The following is a 20,807-nucleotide window of genomic DNA, read 5'->3' on the forward strand; positions in this document are numbered from 1 at the left end:
GGGTCGAAACAGATGATCTGTATGATCCTTAAACCTAAGATTCTGCTGGCCTTCTTCTGCCCCAGGCCCTGACATTCACTGACATATTATGGACCCAGAAGGGATGTGAAAAGCTGCAGTCAATCAGTATTCAAAGCCACGTTAGTTTTACAAGTGGAGGTCACCACATGTTTATTAAGGTACAGCTAAGACTTATGCACAGTATCTAGAAAGCTGTTTCTGAAAATTAAAGCCACAGTACAATTTCAATCATACAAAGCAGTCAGAGGTGACTCCTTCTTTGCTATACCCATGAAATATGTTATCTGCAGAGTGCTGAAACCATATATTGTGCTTTGCAAGAGGTGATAGGGCTAACAAAAGCACATTAAAGAATTCAAGCCCTCAAGAACAGAGCACATAAACTTGAAAGTCCTAAGTAAGTTGAGTACAATGCAGTATAAGGCAATGCCACAGGATGCCACGACTGAAATACTACATTATCAAGAACTGGCGGACTTCTTAAAATAAGTTGGATGTGATACAGAACGTAATTATGTTCCCTAAAATTTGTCAAGAACAAAAGCAAATCAAAAAGATACAAAGTTCTAGATTCATAGTTTATTTATGTCATATACTCAACTTACTAAAAACTACATTGTGTGCTGTCTTATTATTCTTTTAGTTATAATGATTATACTTAAGCAAATCTTGATAATCAATAGATAAAAGTTTATGAGCAAAACCTATGCCAAATATTTTTTAAACTACAGCACAAGGGAGACACTGACCTTCATGTAAAGGGGAATTAAGTAAAAGAAGGAAAATAGAAATAGTAGTGTGAAGAGATGGAGCTTGAGGCTTTTGAAATTAGTAATAAACAGCTTCAAGAAAGCCAGCAGTCCCAGGAGAGGCTAAGATGAGACAGTAATTACTAAATCCTTTCTAAGAAATCTGAGGTTTTGGAAGAGAGGGTAAGTAATCATCCAGATCAGAATCACTGACAAAAAGAAAATCCAAATGAGAAATCTGAGGTCTAGATAGGGCTTTTTAACCAGGGTCACATGGGATATTTAATCTTATCAAAAACTCTTCCTGCCTTCCTCCCTTTTTTTTTTTTCCACATTTATTTCTCAAGGAACAGTAAATACCTCCAAGGTAAGGATTATGTCTTAAACTTTCTCTATATTCCCCACAATATTCAGCAGAAGACTCAGAGGACTTAGTAAGAGAAGGTACTCAGATATGTGTTGAACAGATTTGAATGCATACACGCAAGAGACTTAGGGTTTCTCAACGCTATTTTTTTTTTCAACTCCTCAGCCTGTACATTACATGAGAGAAACATATTGTTAGAGGAAGGCCATTATAGGGTAGGGATTCATCCTGTGGGGCAGGGGCAGGGGTGGGCTACCACTCCATACACTGTTGATTTTCCCGTTGGTTTCATGCTATTCCCATCATTTTCCCTCCATTTTTCCTTCTGTCTTTCCTTTTATTTTCCATCTCCTTTATTTCTCCTTTTCCTAGTCTATGACAGAGGCCCACCCATAGCTCTCATCAGCACTGTTTTAACTCTGCTAAGACCAATACCAGGAGACAATCCAATTCTATACAACTTGATTTAAAAATATGGTTAAATACTTACTTTACTGGCTACTGCACATGGAGATATAAACATATATAAGATGACCCGACTGCTCCATCAAATAGCTCACAGTCTAAATATAGAGACAAGTATATAAGGAAAAGAATTATGAGTTGATACTTAAGCAAGAAAAGGTATAACACTAATCTACAGAAAGAAATGACTGATGTTCTAGGGAAGGAGAGAAGATATTCCAGGAAAGTAACATCTGAGCTGAGTTTTAGAAGATGAATAGGACTTCAGCAAAACCAAAAGAAAGAAAAGGACAATCCAGTCAGATGATGGCATGTACGAAGGCATAAATGTTCAGTCTGGGGTATTCAGTATTGCTAGAGAAAAAAGGATGACCATGGAGAGAGGGAGTTTGATGAATCCTGATGTAGGATGCCTTGACAGGGGGCAGACCTTAGCTGAACCCTAAGGCAGAGGTCAAGCCCAGCCAGAGCTGTGGCAAGAAGTAGAACCACCCAGCTAAGCCCAGCATGGACCTGCCAATCTCCAGACTACCTGTAGTTGTATGAGGAGTAAAAGCTTTGTGGCACACTACTGAGATACTGTGATTGTTTATTGCCCTGGTAATAGCTAACTAGTACATCTGAATATTCTCATGTTCATAGTCACACTCTCACAAATACGCTTTCCCTGAGTCAGTGTTTGGAGTTGAGGGTTAATTCTGGATGCTCAATAGTGTCGGATGCACTGAAAATAATGATGACCACTCAAACTCTTTGACAGTGGCAAGCGGCAAGAAACCAGCAATGCTTTTTATAGTCTCCATGCTAAAAGTGGACTGGAGTTCCCCCTTCAGAGCTATCAAAGCTTTTCCTAACAACATGTGAAACTTTACAGAATTGGAGTCTCAGAGATGTACTCTACCACCATTAAGCCCACATTTGTCAGAAAGTCCTGCCTGTCCAGTGTCAGAGATGGAGATCCTGAGGAAGTATGGCAGTATCAACACTGTTCTTCCCATCATGATGTAAAACTAAAAGAAAAAGTAAAAGGTTAGTTCTTAAATGAACTTTCAAAAGTCATAACCTCACCAGAAAGATGTAATACCATGTATTAGAAAGCCTTCCTGGAAGCATATGTAAGAGAAGGAAATTATATCACATATTTCTATATAGTAGTACAATCTGGCACCTGCTAGCAAACTAAACAGAAATGGACACTGGAAGCTCAGCTTTTAGATGGTTCTGTTTCCAACTGATACCACCACTGACTTGGATTGAGGCAAATGAAACTAGAGACTAGAGCAGGGAGTCAGGCTCTCAGTCTACTGAGGATGATGGAGGTAAGAAGAGGAACCAAGCAAGCACCAAGTTTTCATCTTCCATCCTACTCTCCTAGCCCTAGAGGAAGCTCTTGTTCAGAACCTAAGCGTTCATGCTGAGCTCTCCCATTTTCCTGTGTTTAAAAAAAAAGAAAAATTAATACCACTGGCTAGCACACTGTACTGCCATGTACTGATTCTAAGAACTTTCATTTTATGTGTTTCTTTAATAACAAGGAGTATGACACTTGCCCTCAAACATGAATGTCACTTGGTAGAGGAATATGTGTGTCAGCACACAGTAAAATGCCAGAACAGGAATCCGAAGACCTTTGAGCTGCTTAGACCAAGAAGACCTATCACTCAGACTGTCTCAGAAACCTTACCTTCTACGGAAATAGGGCCAGGTTATAAAATGCTACCTAAATCTTGGGGACCACCATTATAATAGTAATTCAGTGTTACTCTGAAGGATGTCCTATTCTTACTTAACTCTACATGACTAACTTAAATGAATCCATTACACATCACTGCTTAAGTAACAGTCTGGTCTTTGGCGAAGGACAGATTACATGTTGCTTAAATAGAGACCTTCAAGTCTCTCTTCTTGAAGACATCTTACTGCTTAATTCAAAATAGATGCCTGAAATCGTGAAGGGAAATTTCATGAAAACATTAAAGTTCTTTCCTAATGTGTTCAGTTGATTTTAATCACCAGGTGTCTTGTGTATTTCTCAACTGTTCCCTTCCAAAGGCTAAAACGGTCTTACGTTTTATGTATTTTAGCATTGTGCCCTTTCACACATATAGGCAAATTGTTGTTTAAAAGCTGCAATGTTTAAACTGAAATAAACCTTATGCTTACAGTGGTAAATATTCCTGGATTAATAGAGTTGCAGGAGAGATACTCCAAAAATTGACTGAAGTCTGTGGTATTAGAAAGACAGAAAATTTATCTAGTTTTAGCAAATGTCAAATCAGCAGCCATTGCTTTTAAGATTAATAAAAGATATAATGGTTTCTAGATAGCCTCTAAATAGAGATTACCATGAATGGAGAAGTGATTTACCAACAGTCACCACAATGAGATTTCTTTAAAGGTTACAATCATCAGTTATTTAGCTGAAACACTGCTGAGAATGCCTGGTCATTTCTTGAATAATGCATAATGTTCATTGTAGATTTGATCTGTATTATAACAATAACAGATATTTCTAAAATAATGGAAAAAACTATCCGTTACCTTCCAATTGCTTAACACATCATTTCCATGAAGTAATTGACTCGGGACATATTACACACTGTCACCTGAGTGTTCTTTCTGCAAGCATAACTTGTAATAATCTGTACACAATGGGCATCACAAAACAAACTCATCAACCTTTATAGACTTTTAAGAAATGATGTGATGAACACAGGGCAGAGTAAAGGACCTCTCTGAAGCAGTAAATTTAAATGATTAAATTTCTATATAGTTGTGTGGAACAAATTTAAATTTAAGCTTTGAAATTTAATTATTAACATGAACAAGTCATCACATTAAAAAAAATGTTGCCTAGATCTTGTAAGTACTTTTCATATAAATTTCCAAATGCCTTTAGGTTTATTCAAGAGACTGCTTGGAGAAGCACGAAGTATAATGTCTATGGTTTTATTGTTGGATTATGAACTGCACTTCGAATGGTGCTGCAGGCTATTTATATTAGCTTGTTTATCCATATGAACTTCTTCAAGGGCACAACATAGAAGGCCTTAATAAATTAAAATGAATTTCTTTTGATGTTGTTGTTTCATGAATGTTTGATCAGAATGAGTAGCAGGTTTGCATTAAAGAACTAGAGTAAAGCTATAAAATATACATATATCGTACAGCAGAACCAGCTTACAGAAAGTGCCCACTGCATTCCTAGCAACATTGGAGAGCTGAGGTAAACATTCAGAGTCCCTATACCTCAAAACTCAGTATAGTCTTTAGTTCTAGACTATCATCAGGTTACTAACAGAGGGAGTATACATGTGCCCAAATGGACGCTCTGCCATAATGCAGATGAATTTTTTAAATAATAAAATTTGTTATCTCCTTCCAGGCTTCTAAATATCCACCCCAACCTCCCCATTTTTCTCACTGACATCATCATGTTTCACCATAGACTGAAACACCCTTATAAGCAGAGATCATATGTTATCTTGTTTTTATCCACCTTCATCGTAAGTAGTTATGAAGTTGAGTTGAGTGAAGGTCACAAAGGAAAAATGAATTATTAGCCATAATCCAAGACCCTTTCTGCATCATTTCTCTCAGCTGTAAAATGAGGGCTGAGTTCTGTATTATCTATAATTTTGCATCTCTAAAAGGCCAGGATTCTAAAGGTAAGCAGGATTATCATATCATCGAAGGATGGACAGACCATGGACACATGAGATTCTTCTACTTTGGTAGCCACTACTACCAAAGAAGCCTATAAACTGCCAACTCCCTTCAAGAAAAGATGGCAAGAAAAGATATGTATGCTGAACAAGTTATTATAAGTCTAGTCCCTCAATCTATATATTTCAAATTGAATAAGATTAAGAATATATTTTGCATACTGTGTGATTTCTAACCTGTTGTATTTATCCATTCATTTTACGTGATTTAGAATAAACACAAAGACAACCTACTGAATAAACTCTTAAGTACACTGCATGTGTACTAGGATTATATTCACATCTTCAGCTTGAGAAAATTCACCACTACTTTAGCATCTGAAACGTGGACTGGGGTATTACTGAGTTGACATCAATATTCTTAAGGGCTGAAAGGCTGTAAAAGGACAGCATGAATGTGCTTTGGTTTATTTGTCTTGTGCTACCTTCTTCTGACATTCTGCCCCCAAGAGCTATCTCTGCTGTATGTCCTTCTCAACCTTCAGATATTACTCTTAGACTCTAGAGCAGGAGTCTGTGAACTACGGCTTGTGGGCCAAATTTGGTGGCAGCTGCCTGCTTTGTAAGTACAGTCTGATGAGAACACAGCCACATCTTCTTGTTCATGTGTTGCCTGTGGCTGATACCCTGCTACAGTGGCAGAACTGAGTACTCCCCCAAAACTAAAATATTTACTATATGGCCTTTAAAGAAAATGTCTGCCAACACCTGCTCCAGAGAAAAATAACCTATTATAATTTGAATTATAATTGTCCTTCTCTTATAAGCATAAGAGACACAACCCCTGAATAACAACAGCAAAGATATAAACAGATTCACACCAGCACAGACGTCATATGACCACACCTCTTAGCACAGAATTGTAAATAGTCACTGCTTTTGAGACTTTAATTTGAATCCTTTAAGAACTTATAGCTTCCCCTCCCCCCAGTACCCTTTCCTATAACAGCCAAGAGTACAAGGACTTCAAAAGGTAGCTGTCAAGGTGTAATCACATTAACAGAAAAATTCTTCTCCCAGACAAGCCTGCCTACAACTCCACCGAATGTCCAGTTTTATTCCATGCTCATCACAGGTCTAGATACAAAGTTAATGCCCACAAAACCAGCAGATTCCACCCTATGACTTGAATGACACACCATTAAAGACAGGAAATCAATGGCCAACACCACACGTACATCAGTAAACATATGCATGCATAGTCATGTGCTTAAAATGTCATAAATCATTAGGAGTTTCCAGAACACACAAGAAAATAACTCTCTTAAGTATTAAGGTGAAGGTCTAAAATTTTTAAATAAGTTTTAAGGGTAACTGCACCAAGGATTGGGAGCACAAATACATGTTTATATTTATATATTTTAGGCAACATGCATAAAGACTTGAAGCATTAATACATAGATTGATTGTTTCATTAGTCAATAAAATCATTACTCAAAATGCCTGCCACAGTTGGACTTTGCTCCCTTCCTCTCTTTGGTAACTAAACCCAGAAAACATTAGCCTTTCCCTTTAACAAATATTCTCATACTCCAACCATTAATAATAATTTGCATGTATTAGCATAATATAAATTAAAGCCAAGAATCACTTTAATGTAAGTAATTTCATTCTCATTTCCCTGAAACCTTATATAAAATGATAGAATATTTAGGCTGAGACTTTTTGAAATTAAAATAGAAATAGAAGAGTTTATTTCACCTTCACATGGTGTCTTTCTCATGCAGAGTTCAGATTTCCACATTTGTATCCCTTTAAAGGATTTGATATGCAGGAAAAGAAGAAAGGATGATGGTAAACATTTCATCTTAGAGACACCTATAGACCATCATATTCCAGGATGAACAGTGGCTTAAATCTTACCTTTGACTGACGTATTAGGTGGAGGGCCTTCCATTCGCAAGTTCCATGGAGGGTCGCCCTGGTTAGCAAAGTCCCTCATTTTCAGATAGCTGATTGTAAGTCGAATGATGGAGGCCTTGTCAAGCTGGCTAGTGATGGCTGCAGGAAGAGGCAACAACTTGGCCAACTCGTAGAACTCAAAGTTTTCTTTTCCCCGGCGGGAGCGAGCAGCATCCCGGGACTTCTCTTTTCTCAATGCTTGTAAACTGGAATCAAGGGAGTGAAAAAAGCATTACTTAGAATATGTGATTCTGTCATCAGACAGAAACTGCTTTTCTGTTTACTTCTGTTTTTCCCCAGCATAAGTCTACCAAAATCTTCTTCAAAATGTCAAGGCCATAGTAAAAGGAGTTCCAGACAGTGACAACTGAAACCATGAACTCTCCCTCTGGGCTTGTATGACATAAACTCAAGTGCAATGAGAAATACTGAGAATGGTTTGCTTGTGAAGTGTTTTCCTCCAATCACCCATGTACTGAGATACACTCAATGCTTCTAAGACGTAAGATTTACAGGTGATGCTTGATGTTATCATCTATGGGCAATTCACAGGACTGGGATTGTTTTTATGTATCTATTCTTAAACTAATGGCTTTGTTCATTTAACTGTTATCACTATGGGATCATGAACCATCAAAAGGGCACATTAAAAAATTTTATTTCAATTACCGCTGTGGAGAACAAAGGGTAAACACAAATACAAACACAGTTCACAGAATCAACACGTAAAATGTGGATGTGCTTCCAACCCTCAGTAAGAATCATGACCTTCAGTCAGATAAAGAAAACATCCATTGAAAAATGAAGATTTCAATGTAACTTTATAAATGCACTGGTAATTGGTTGATATGAGAATACTTTCTTGATTAATGAACACACATTCATAGATGGACAGATTCTCTAAGATACTATAGAATAAAATATACCACCCAGAAAAGTCAAACTTTAAGACAATATAAATTTAATGTTGAAAGATAAAGCCCTATATGGGTTATTAAAATTTATAAACATTATAGACATATTACTTCACAGAAGAGGCAACAGGTGGGATCCAGCATTTTCCTTTAACTATTCATGTGCATTTCTGTTTGAAGTTTGCTCACACTGCTGAGGGCAGAATCTGGCACAACCTGAAGTTGTGTGTGAGCATCTTACAGGAGAAATCCACCTACTCTGAATTGCTCTGTTTTGTGTCTGATGAAAACTAAATTCAAAATCAGGCCCTGATGATAAATAATTGGGCAATATTTACAGTATCAGGGTACTATTAACATCATTTCTAGGTATCCATTTTCTTGGACACTGAAGGCATTTAAAATCTTTGAATCCAGCATTCTGGTTTCCCATTATAAAATAAGAAGAAAGAGAAACAAGGAAGGAAGCAAGACCAGAGGAACAGATCGAAATGAGTTCAGCAGTGTGGCTCCAATCCCTATTAATAGAATATGGGCAGTAACATTCCGTATCACATTAGTGCATATCCAATATTGTTCATGGTGGAAACACTGTATTCACTGCAGACAGGTCAAACATCTTATTGAATATCTACGTAATTTATATGATGCCATAATGCTTTGGTCAAATACTTGCTAGGCTAATACCCCAGCCAGTTTCATGTTCACTCTATTAATACAACATTCTACATTAACTAACTAATGTACTTCTCAGAACTAGACAAATTGATGCCATCGTTTTTAGAGTCACAGTAGCCACAGGTGACAAAACTTTGTCTTGATGTCTCTGGTGATAATCTTAGGCAGAAATATCACTAATTTACAAGAAGACATGATATACCATTTATTTCCCAAAATCATAGTTGCCCTCCATTCAGTTCTTTAAATGCTCAGTTTGGCTTGTTAAAAAGTATGTAAATAAAGTGAGAGATACTTCAAAATCTTACAAAGAATAAGATAATCAAGATCCAGGTGAGCATCTTAGGATAAAACAATGACTCATCTCTCTCCCTTTAGATAATAAAAGTAATCTATCTAATACCATATGAGTCAATTGTGCCAAAAGAACGAAGTCATTTGATACGTTTCTCTACCACTTGTAGAGTGCAGTGGTTCAAGTTCGATGCTTTGCTCTTGTTGTGTTCTTGTAATTGAATACTACTCCAGAAGGTGTGCTGAACTTACAATTTCTTTTCTTTGGCCCAGGAAGTGACTATGATGGAACTCTAGAGCAGGTACTGCAAACTCAGGGGCTTGCACTGTTAAGGCAGGGAATGTCAATGAGTAAAGAGGCCTGATGGTGACTATGGGAAACCAGAGGACGACAGCCCAGGCAAAGGAAAGCACACACACTTTCAGCTGACTGCTGCTTTGGGGGAAAGCACGCCTGGTGTTGCCAGATTCCTGGTGTTGCCAGATTCCTGGTGTTGCTATTCTTAGAAGACAAAATCTGAATCTTTATATGGCATTTCCAGTTTTATGTTCTAATTTTACAGTAACTAACCAAAATTTTGAAAAATCATGCAAGCCAAATAAAACATGTCATTTGATCAATAATGGAGCAGGGACTCATTTTGCAATTGGGCAATAATTTGGGAGGCCAATTTTGATGGAATTTTTACATGGATGTTATTTGTCATTTTCCTTATACATGACACTCAATGGTCACAAAAGGAATCATTTGTTATATAACTAATATTACTAATTTTCATACTAGGAATTTCTCCATTCAACTAAAGTGAGTAGAAGATTAGGCAATTATTATGAAATTATTATTACCGTATAGGCTTATCAACAATCTAAGGAAAAAAACTAATCCTGAGGGGAGGCAAAGCCCAAGATCACTGGGAACAGCCCAATGGGCTCCAAGGGTGAGGTAGTGAGGAGACGGCTTCCTTTGTCCACTCGGAGGGGGAGTATGTGGACACTAATGCTTCTGGGTGCCTTGCCTACACACTGCCCTCTAACACTTGACTTTCTTAAAATAGACTGGGCTGACTTACTTTTTGTGTTCCTTCACTAGCTCATTATTACTTTTCTCTTCTCCATCTCTCCTTTTTAAAAAAAAAAAAACCTAACACACACTGTGTTACCCTACTGGAGTAATCTTTCTGGCCATGATCTTAATAACAAAGGGTTTCCATGACTCCCACATCACATCATTATGCAGACACGATAGTACAGAAGGCTCTCAGAATGATAGCACTGTGTCTGTAATAAGTAGTAATTGGTTTGGAGGGCAACAGCAATAAAATACAGTCAAAGGATTATAAAGGTTGTGGAGATGCTGATACAGTAGATGAAGCTAAAGACTTTAAGCCAACGACAGATTGTGGATTACTCTTTTGCCTGCTTTTGTGAAGTAAAGCCTAGTTACAAGTAATTCTCAAATTGAATTAAGGACTACATTAAAACCTAAAGTAAATTTACATTTGTACATTCTGTTGTAAACCAAAAAAAAAAAAATTATGGTTGCATTTCTGAATACTAAGGAAAGAATGGATGCATTGTATGTGAGTAAATGTTATAGCCTGATCTCTGCCATCTAAAACACGATCAACAGTAAGTTACTCCTTGGGTCCAAGCTTCCCTCTGTTCTAGTGTTCTTCCACTTAGACTCTGAATAGCAGGAAAAGTCTCTTCATTAATCCACCACAAATCAAAATTTCATCTCTCTGATGATCTTAATCACCCTCACCAATAACTGCCACCAACAACTATAAAGTCAACAACTACTTCAGAAGATACACATATATATCTGAAAATCATATGCAGAATTATGTATATATGTATGTATTTTGGGGGTGATAGTAAATTATTTTCAGATTATGAGAAGGGATCCATCACCCCAACCAAAAGAGTAATAATCTAATGTATAGAATTTCCTCTTATAAAGCTTATAAAGTTGGATTCTGCCCTCCTTTTGCCATTGATGTTGCTAGAACTGACTTATCCTAAACAAATCTTCTTGGTTAAAATATTATTTGATGTATGTTTCTGAAATAATTTTTACACATTTCTATAGTTATATCTTTAAGCATAACCAACAAGCAATCAAAAAAAAAGCTTACTAAGAATGAAGATTTATTTAGAGAGCAGTGCTTGTCAAATGTAAAGTGATTTTTTAAAATCCTCCCATGTATTTTAAGCTCTTTGGCAAGCTGTGTGGCTTGTGGAAAGAGTTCTGATGGAGGAGTTTCAAGACCCACTTTAGCCATTGCAGGCATTATGATCCTAAGTTACTAAGTTGAATCTCGATTTTATCATCTTAGACCATGAGGATGACAAACAAGGACTATTTGGCAAATCTCCTGGGACCGCTGCAATGGCTCGTATGGTAATTTCAGGGCAGTATATTGTAGATGACAAAGAAATAAACTCCTTGGATAACTCTAAACTAAAACAGTTAAAATAGCTTGTAATCTCTAAATGTAGTAGAGTCTACTTCAAAGTTTTACAATCAAGAAGAATTTTTAAAAGTTGAAAAGACTTAAGAATGCCTAAAATACAGTCAACTTATCCTTAAACTTTGTTGGAAGCACCAAGTTTGGGAGTATGGGCTCTGCAGCCAGACTGAGTATCCACATCATCACACAGTTACTAGCTGGGCGACCCTGGAGAGGTGCCTCGACTTCTATAGGCCTCAGTATCCTCATCTGGGAAATGGACACTGTAATAGAACATGCTTCATAGTGTTCTTGAGAGGAGTAACTGAGCTAACATATGTAAAGTGTTAAATGCCTGCAGTGTTGTAAACATTCTATAAGCATTAACTATTAACATTATCATTGTAAACTTACGTGGGGGGAAAAGCCCAACTGTTCTGATCCTAGTACCACATCTGATTATCATCTTATTCCTCCATAATTCTTTACAATCCTTCAACCAGTAGCATCTTTTCTACCACTTTTTTTTTCCACTCTAGTTAGTTTCTATAATTCTAAATACTTGTTTGTTTTCCTCATTGTCCTCTCAAACTATTTCCTTACAGTCACTTATGGCCTTCATTTTTAGCAAATTTTATTTCCCATATAGTGACAGTAGAAATTAAACCAATGGAGATAAAATCAAATGCCTAACTTCTGCTTGGTGACAACCCTAAAGCTGCCTATTTATGAAACCCCGTCTCTCAACTTAGGACTCTCACTTCAAGTTCTGTCTGCTGCCTCTCTCGGCACGGCTCCCACACTAGCAGAAGGCAGAGGCTAAATGCACAGGTTGTGGAGCCAGACTGTGTGTATTTAAGTCCTGGTTCTATAACTTACTAATTATGTAAACTTGAGCAAATTATTTAACCTCTTTTGCCTCAGTTTTTCTTACCTGTAAAATGGGATGATAATACTGTCTGCTTCATAAGGTTCTTGTAGAAATTAAATTAAATGAGGTAATTTTTGAAAATATTCGCAGTGGACACATAGTAATGCTGTGTAAGATGTGTTAAATGAAAACCTAAGCTCATGTGACACTGATTATTCTATGCTTTGAGGTCCACATGCTCATTTATAATATACACTGTTCTCACCAATATGATTTCTATCCACTGGTTCTGAAATATCACATTGTACACTTATGTAAAACAAAACTTCTTTCTTGTAGAGATATTGATTTATAGTCTGTTATATACCACAGGTGTACTTAATGAGTTGTTCAAATAAAAAATACATATACCAATACAGGCATTCATCAAAAAACAAGGCAATTCTCAAACAACCCAACCTACCACCTAAAAGAATTAGAAAAAGAAAAACAAACAAAACCTGAAGTCAGCAGAAGGAAAGAAATAATAAAGGTCAGAGAGGAAATAAAATAGAGATGAAAAAATAAAAAAATGTATGTTCCATTAATGGAAGATTAAAGGCTTGTAAATAAATAATTTCATGTACTAGGAATAATAAGTGGCCATTTTTCAGTTCACTACAGTAGAAAAAAAAAAAGTGGCATTCAATTGTAAGACAAGCAATTTTATTTACATATAAAAATGACCATCCAAACAGTAGTTAAGGGAATGGGTTACTCAGGAGGATTGTGAAAACTTCTATGGAAGATTTCAAACTTGCAATAATAATTATTAGACAGAAAGAGTAGATGTTTACTCCTAACAGGAAAAGGGTCTTTCCATATATGTTCCAAAACACCACAAATCTCAAAGCTCTCCTTGATGTCAGGCAAAGCCCCAAATCCAGGACCATGGAGAGCTCACCCAGAACCTATGGAGCAGGGAGGAAAGCTGGAAAGGCAGCAGAATTTGCTGCTTTGGCCTCCATGATGGGACAAGACTGAATCATAAAACTACCCGAGTCAGAAATGAGACGGGGGGAAAAAAAGATAAAATTTTTTGAAAAATAAGCACTGTCACTATCACAAAGCCAATACTGTGAAACTGACTCAGGATTTGCAATCTCTGAAGCAGCCACAGAGCTGGATAAGGCTGTCTAGTGTTCTTTGGGCCACTTGTCCATAGTGGAAAAAATGGGTAATTTGGGGTTTGATGACTCCTTAAAAGAGGTAAGTTATCCTTTGTGGTTGATCCAATTTAACTTTGCAAAACTGATTACTCTGGTTTCTTATTTCACAGAAAAGATAATAATGATTATGGAAATAATATAGCTAGAGATTTACAGAACAGAGAAAAATAATTGTCACAGAAGAACAAGAGAACTAAGTCAAGTTAATCAAATGTTTCTCCTCCAATGACTTCTTCATAGCCAGATTTCTATCAGTTTTTTATATAATTTATAATTATATTTGTGGAACAGCTTCTCATAAGGACATTACTGATATACCCATAATATCTCTGTATGAAAATCCTCTCACTAAGCTTCAGCTTTAATACATTCATGTAAACTTTTAGACTACAATAAGCAGTCTTTACAAAAGAACACAGCAGGTTTTGGTCATCTAACTGTAGGGGAAAGGAAAGGTAGAGTCAAAACCACTTTAAATTTTAGCTTTTTAAAGTACTTCTAAGGAGCCAGATAGGCAGGTTTTTATGGATTTTCCTACTTGTTTTGCTTAGGAGAACCCACCACTACAGACTTCTATTTATCAATTAATCTGGCATGCAGCCTCAAAGGAAGAAGGTCGACCTGTATTAAAAATTCAGCCATCAAAAATTCATCAAAGGGTGCAGCATTTTAACTCATGAACCTTTGAACACCTGCATACTTGTCAGATCTCTGGTCATAGTTAACGGTGAAATCTATAGTTACTCCAGTACCTACACCTGCCCTGACATGAGCTGAATGAGGAGGCTTCCCAGGGAAAAAGTACAGTAAAGATTCTATAAGCACTGTTTGCCCTTCCTTCATTACTTTCAATACAACAGCCCACCCCACACTGACATAGAGTTCAAAGTCAATCAAATCAGCCTATTGCAAAGAATAAAAATCTTCCAGGAGTATTTTCTCCCATGATTGTAAATATCTGCTTTCTAACAAGGTAATATAATTGAGAAATGCATAAACAACTATTATCTGGTAGGATCATGTACAGCGTAACTCACAAATTGAAGTCTTTTAATGCTCCTCAAGAAAAGGTAATAATTTCAGAAACCTTCCTTTCATGTGTGAAGAAAGCAGCATAGTACATGCTGGAAGTTAAAACTGGAACCTTCAAGTTCAAGGTAAGAGCTCTGCTGCTTAACTAATGCACTGCTCATAGCTGTCATCATTAATTTATGTTAGCCTCTGTAAACATCAAGAGTATAATAGGCCAATTTCACAACTAAATATAGACGCACATTTTGCCCTTATATAAATGGCAGATTGCTGCTGTAGATCATCACCGCAGCAACACGTCAGTAAAGATGCACTGTTTGATGGTCTGATGCTCACACAATATATAAAACCAGTTGTAATGGTTGTTTGGAAGCAAAGTGTAACATAGCAGCAAAATTTCATTTGTTCCACAAACTCAGGATATATTAAGCTTGGCTGACAAAGACTGTTTGATGTGCTAAATCAGTTTGACCTTCATTCTTGCTTTATTTTTCTCATTTAACATGTGAAATGACCATTATTTTCCCCCATGTAAGAAACTATCATGAAATTGATTGCTTAAAAACAGTGTCAAAAACATCTGCACTTGATAACATTCAATAAAGTATCAAAATCAAGATGCGTCCTCAAAATGTTTAAGATATATTCTGATTGAATAATCATGACCCATTTCTGACTTGTGGTAAAATGGATCAAAAGAGTAATTAAAGCCATTCAACTAAATGCCTTCCCTCATCTTCAGAAAATGCCTTGTGTATGTTTGAACTTAATAATTAAATTAATTGGTTTTAGCCAATGAGCATTTTTATTCTTAACTCTTTAAGTAAGAGGATTTAATTCCAGAATGAGTCATTAGAATAGTAATAAAGAAAGCTGAGAGGTCCGCACAATCCTTTTCAACCAATGTTCACCTTGATTCAAATAATCCCTGAATGAACCACAGCAAGACCAAACTACTCATTGTATGCTTTGGTGTCTGCCAAAAATTTCCTGAATCAAAGTGTTTTGTTCTTCATTTCCCCCCAGAACTTTAAGCTATCCAACTGGCAGTTTCCTAATAATGGGGGGGGGGAACCCTGCAGGTTTATCAAGTAATTTCTCTCCGCCCAATAAATAGCACTTTACCTTGGAGCAACTTGTATATTTCACACCTTAAATTTCTATTTACCAAATCAGCTAATCACTTCACAATTGAACTCAGAACAAAAAAAATTATCAATTAAAGTGGTTGAAACTCCCGCAAATTATCATTTAGGAATGAAGTAATTGCTTTCATCAGGGCAGAAAAGCCCGCCAGAACAGAAATGTCACTTTAGATTAGTGTTCTCACTCCTGAAGCTATGGATGACACAGCTGATATAAGACTAAATGCCAAGACCAATCAATTGCTTTTGTGGCTCTGCTCTGAGCTGCTGTAAAAGGGGCCATTTTCTAGGATCTACTCTTCATTATAGTAAATGCTATCTCCTTGGTAACATAATTCCATTTCTCATAAATTCTGTCTGAGAGCATTGTCCTAACAATGGATGTTTGTGGAAAAGAATGCTGTTGGTTTAATGCACAGAATTAAGTGTGAATGGCTGTCAAACTGCTATAGTTTACTAGTTCTTAAACATAAATTGAAGTCTTATACATTAAAAAGAATTCTTGGGGAGAAATGAATGTCCTGAACAAGGGTAAGATATTGTATTTGAAAGTTCTGTGTTACTGGTTTAGAATTTTGACTATTCTAGTATTTATCTGTCCTGTACAGTAAATCAGTCAGCTCACACCAGAGGTGGGTGAACACATCACTCACTTTCTCAGCAGTGTAGTTTGCAAATGTGAAACCTCAGAAGCAAATATGGACTCATTAGGCAACTGCACGTGATTTGTGAATAGCCAAAACTGTGTTAAAAGAAAAAAATGTGTTCTTTGAGCTGAGCCATTCCTGGAAAGCATCCAGATCTTAATTTATATTGTTCATCCCCCTGAAGTTACAAGAATCTGGGTTGCAGGCTCTAATTAAAAGGAAATTGAAGAAGCTAATATACAGAGAAAGCAGCAATTCCCTGCACTGCTCTCTTTAGGTCTGAAGTTTAGAAAGAGATTCAGGATCACGGGTCTTTGCCCGACATGGGATAAAGACTTTCTCATCCCGGTGAGCACACATGTGTAACTTCCATTAGCAGTAACAGAAGTCGTGAGCACACATTGAGAGGAAAATCTCCTGCTAAATATTTGAAAGAGTCAGAGCATCTCCACCAAAAGGCAAAATGAGAAGAATAGTGGGCACCTTGTGTTGGCAGGACATCTTACTAACCATCTAAAGGGCAACTGCTGGAATTTCTGTCTCTCTAAAGAAACATAGTACTAATTTTCATAATATCAATGGAAGGAAAGTACATGTGTTGTTTCTACTTTCTAAGATTATTCAGTTATATCAAAGAACATCATGGACCTTAATATATTAATAATAAAAGTAAACATCTTTAAATGTCTACTAAATGTCATTGTCTAAGTGTTTTCAACATTATCTCATTTAATTCATGGTTGCCAATATCAGCAATGAGGGGTGGAGAGTGGGGGAGGAAGGAACAACAACTATGGACAGCAGATTATCTCTGCCGGATACGTTTGACCCTAAAATAGTGTTACATTAGCCCCTATGGGCCATTATATGGGTTTTATACTATCCCTCTCCAACTTTCTGCACCCATCCCCCAAAACTAAGAGTTTTCTTATCTCAGGGAGGGCTTTCCCCAGATCCTAGACGTTCAGTGCAACGCAGGATGGTCCAAACCAGACAACCAGTCACTGTGGAAATATCATCGTTCCCCAACTCACAAATAAGATCAGAGCACAGTCAATGACAGCTGGAGCTGGAATCTGAACCTTGGCGAGATGACTCAAGTATCTCCTTCTCATCACTGCTGCATTGCCTCTACAGGAATAAAGTCCACATGTTTCCCCTTCTCCTTTTATATTTATATGACCATTAAGTCACTGGTAAAGTTTTATTTAGTTTATAATCACCCATATAAATTTCATAATCATTGTTATGAAAACATTAATTTGCTAATGAAATGTCCAGTAAACCCCCTAGTTTTCAGGCTTATAAGCACATTCCAATTTGGAGTAGATAAATTTGCTGTTAATTGCTCTAAATCCCAAACTAAACTGCTTTGGAATTCAAATTCAAATGACCTTTTCTAGAGGGAAAATACATTTTTTTCCTTTAATTTTCTTTAAGTGTAATTTCAAACACTTTTGAAAGCACAACGAAGTGGAAGAAAGCGTCTGAAAACTTTCAAGCTTGATAGGAGAAACTTGGAAGGGAGAAAGCATGCTTTGACAAGTTTGAAGATCTTTAAGTATGAAAAATGAAAGTCATGATCATGTGAACATTGCAAACAGCACACGCTTTTACTTGACATCAATGAATACACCGTTACACTTAACTGCCTGCATTTTTTAAATCAAATAATTAAGTAAAATGGTCACCCTTTCTCTAAACACTACCATTGAGAATACAGGTCCATTGGTCCACCATCTGACTGTTTTAAGAGACACATTTTTATTTAAGCTTTCATCAAGGTTCCAAAAGCACAGTATATGGTTGCTAGGGGTATAAATTATAACAATTTCTAGAGAATATTTTGGCAAATATATATCCAAAGACATCCTATATCTTTTTTTGGCCCAAGCTGATGAAGGATGAAGGCAAATATATTCTAAAAGAATATTTGCTGCCTCTATGATAAACTTTAGAAACAAAGTATGGAATATTCAAGACATTGAATAAAGACATTGAAAAAAATGTTCAGTGGCTAGGGAAATTTTTAAAGAAATAAAAGGCAGTTCATAAAGCAGCACATACGTGAGTCAAACAACTGTAGCAATGTATCTGTACCTAAATAGATAGATACAGAGAAAATATATCCAAACTGAGGTTAAGTCCCACAAGCCAAAATATTAAGATTGGCTATTTCGTCATGGTAGAAATTCCTTGGCAGGTGGGGTGGGGTGAGAAGGTGGGAGGTGGGGGGAGATAACTAATTTCTGAAGTGTCTTCAATAAACATGTATGTTTTAACATAAAAATTACTTTTTGGAAAAAATACAAATAAATTTTTATGGACTCCAAGTTGAGTTCAAAAGCACCATGATGCTCAGAGTTATTTTTCATTTAATAAATGGTTTACCGGATAGTGCTATCAAATGCCATCCTGTCACCACTTCTTGCAACAGTAGGGCCTGAAAAATATTTGGAGAAAATGCTTGGCTTGGTCATGCCTCTAAAAGAAAAGTGGAACTGAAAAAGCCAGGGGAGGCCGTCATCCCTTCTCAAGTCATCCCACATGGGTCTCCAAACAAACGGCGAAGTCCTTAAGCCACATAGCCTGGGCTCCTGTGTCCTCTGTGGCCCCTCTAAGCACTCCAAAGCAATGTGCTGCCCAGTGTACGACATGCCAGCTGCCTGGCTGGGGGTGGAGAGTGCTACCAGTTAATGACTGACTTTCTCCATGTGTCACTAACTCCTTGACCAACAGACAGAAGCTGCAGATTCTAACCCAGGAGAAAACAGACAAACAAACATGCAAATATTGTTGAAGCAAAATCTCAGATCCTGAGTCAGGTCTTCATTAAGAAGCTGCCACAATTATTGATAGCTTGAGATCCCTACTAAGTTTTAAAACATTGACCAAAGCATCACCATCAGGATCACTGCTTTTCCATCGACTGCTGTTCTGCCCACTTCTCACAGGTGCTGGGCCTCGGTGGTAGAGTAGGTCCTTGGCATTAGATCACACACACGCAGGAGCCAAGATTTTTATGTGCCAGGTATTATCACATGAGATTTAATTTGAGGAGTCATAATACCTCACTGAGGCACTCTACAAGGAAGGACAACATAGAAAACAGCAGTTTACTTCTAGGCTTTCATTATTTAGTTAGGAACCAAGTCCTTCATGAACCCTACAAGCTTTTGGAAAACCTTGATAGATGCTTATGCCTCTCATTAAAATCTGACTTTGAGGAACTACAAGTAAGTTATTTGGAACCAGCCTAACTATGAAACAAGATGATAAAGGTAGGTAACATTTCAATGCATAAATGTTGAAAACCTTAGGATAAAATAACTAGACATTTTTTAATTTTGTGAGTTTACAAGCTGCTCATGGAAAACCAAAAGGCTGTACTATGATAAAGTTATATATAAAACTAAAAAGGCCCAGTTATCTTATTAATTGAAAGTCAGCACTGAATTTACTGATTTTAACCAAATAATTACAACAACTTTTATAGTAACATGAATCCTAACTGTTGATAGAAAGTTCTAAGATTCAGGGAAGCACATGATGATTTGCAAGCTGATATAAAAGGGACTGTTGAATTGAAAGGGGGTGACAGAACCCAGCGATTTGTTCAACTGGCCCCTGTCACAAAGCCTCCACAAACAAACTTGGCATCTGAATCTGTAAGCCCCCAGATAATTAGCTGAGACATATAAAATGTATCCCACACGGTAGAGCACTTCCTCCCTGACCTGTCAGCCCAGTATCGTCCTTGACCAAAATGGAGACCCTGCGACCTTTCACCCACCCACAGGCACTTTACAGGAGCCCTTTCTTAAATTCACCTTCAGTCTTCTCTGCATTTCATTTTGTTTTGTTTGGACTAACACATTCATTTTAAAGGGTCTTCCTTCAAGGTCTCCTTTTGAGTCATCAGCCAACAAAAGATCACTGAAGTCTTTAGTTTCACTTCTGAAAACAGCAGTGTTTCCCAACAGCATAGGTGTAAGGATAGTGAGGAGACCAATGAGTCACCAAGAGCAATGCAGCAACTTTGTCACCTTCCCATGGCTGTGAACCAGAATCACTTTTCAAATACATACACACACGAGTGTGCATGCACGCGCACACACTTTCATATAAGCACATCACTGTTTCAAGGGGATGGAGTTATAAATGTGGCTGCCTCTAGTTATGACTTCACCAGTTACTCATTGCTTCCAAAATTCTTAAGTGGTATGTGTGCATTACCAGCATTAGATATAGTTGGTGTTTTGTTAAATGTGCTAAGATTGTCCTTCAAATTCTGTTCTCTTCTCCCTCATGTCCCCTCATATTCTTCTACAATTTC

The 20,807-nt window shown here is 37.1% G+C and overlaps 1 protein-coding gene across 6 annotated transcripts in view; it reads right to left on the bottom strand.

Annotated features, from left to right (window-relative positions):
• Positions 1 to 20,807, bottom strand: part of NPAS3 (neuronal PAS domain protein 3) — a 794,663-nt gene that overhangs the window by 546,142 nt on the left and 227,714 nt on the right. For 3 of the 6 annotated variants that reach the window (XM_074365668.1, XM_074365664.1, XM_074365663.1), the window contains 2 exons: positions 7,191 to 7,435; positions 7,029 to 7,079 (listed from right to left, as the gene is read on the bottom strand). In XM_074365668.1, coding sequence (XP_074221769.1) covers positions 7,029 to 7,079; positions 7,191 to 7,435 — 296 coding nt within the window. The remainder of the gene's footprint in view (positions 1 to 7,028; positions 7,080 to 7,190; positions 7,436 to 20,807) is intronic. The other 3 variants (XM_074365666.1, XM_074365667.1, XM_074365665.1) reach the window with 1 other exon arrangement.

This window comes from Camelus bactrianus, chromosome 6 (assembly GCF_048773025.1).
Source record: "Camelus bactrianus isolate YW-2024 breed Bactrian camel chromosome 6, ASM4877302v1, whole genome shotgun sequence".
Lineage (NCBI taxonomy): Eukaryota > Metazoa > Chordata > Mammalia > Artiodactyla > Camelidae > Camelus > Camelus bactrianus.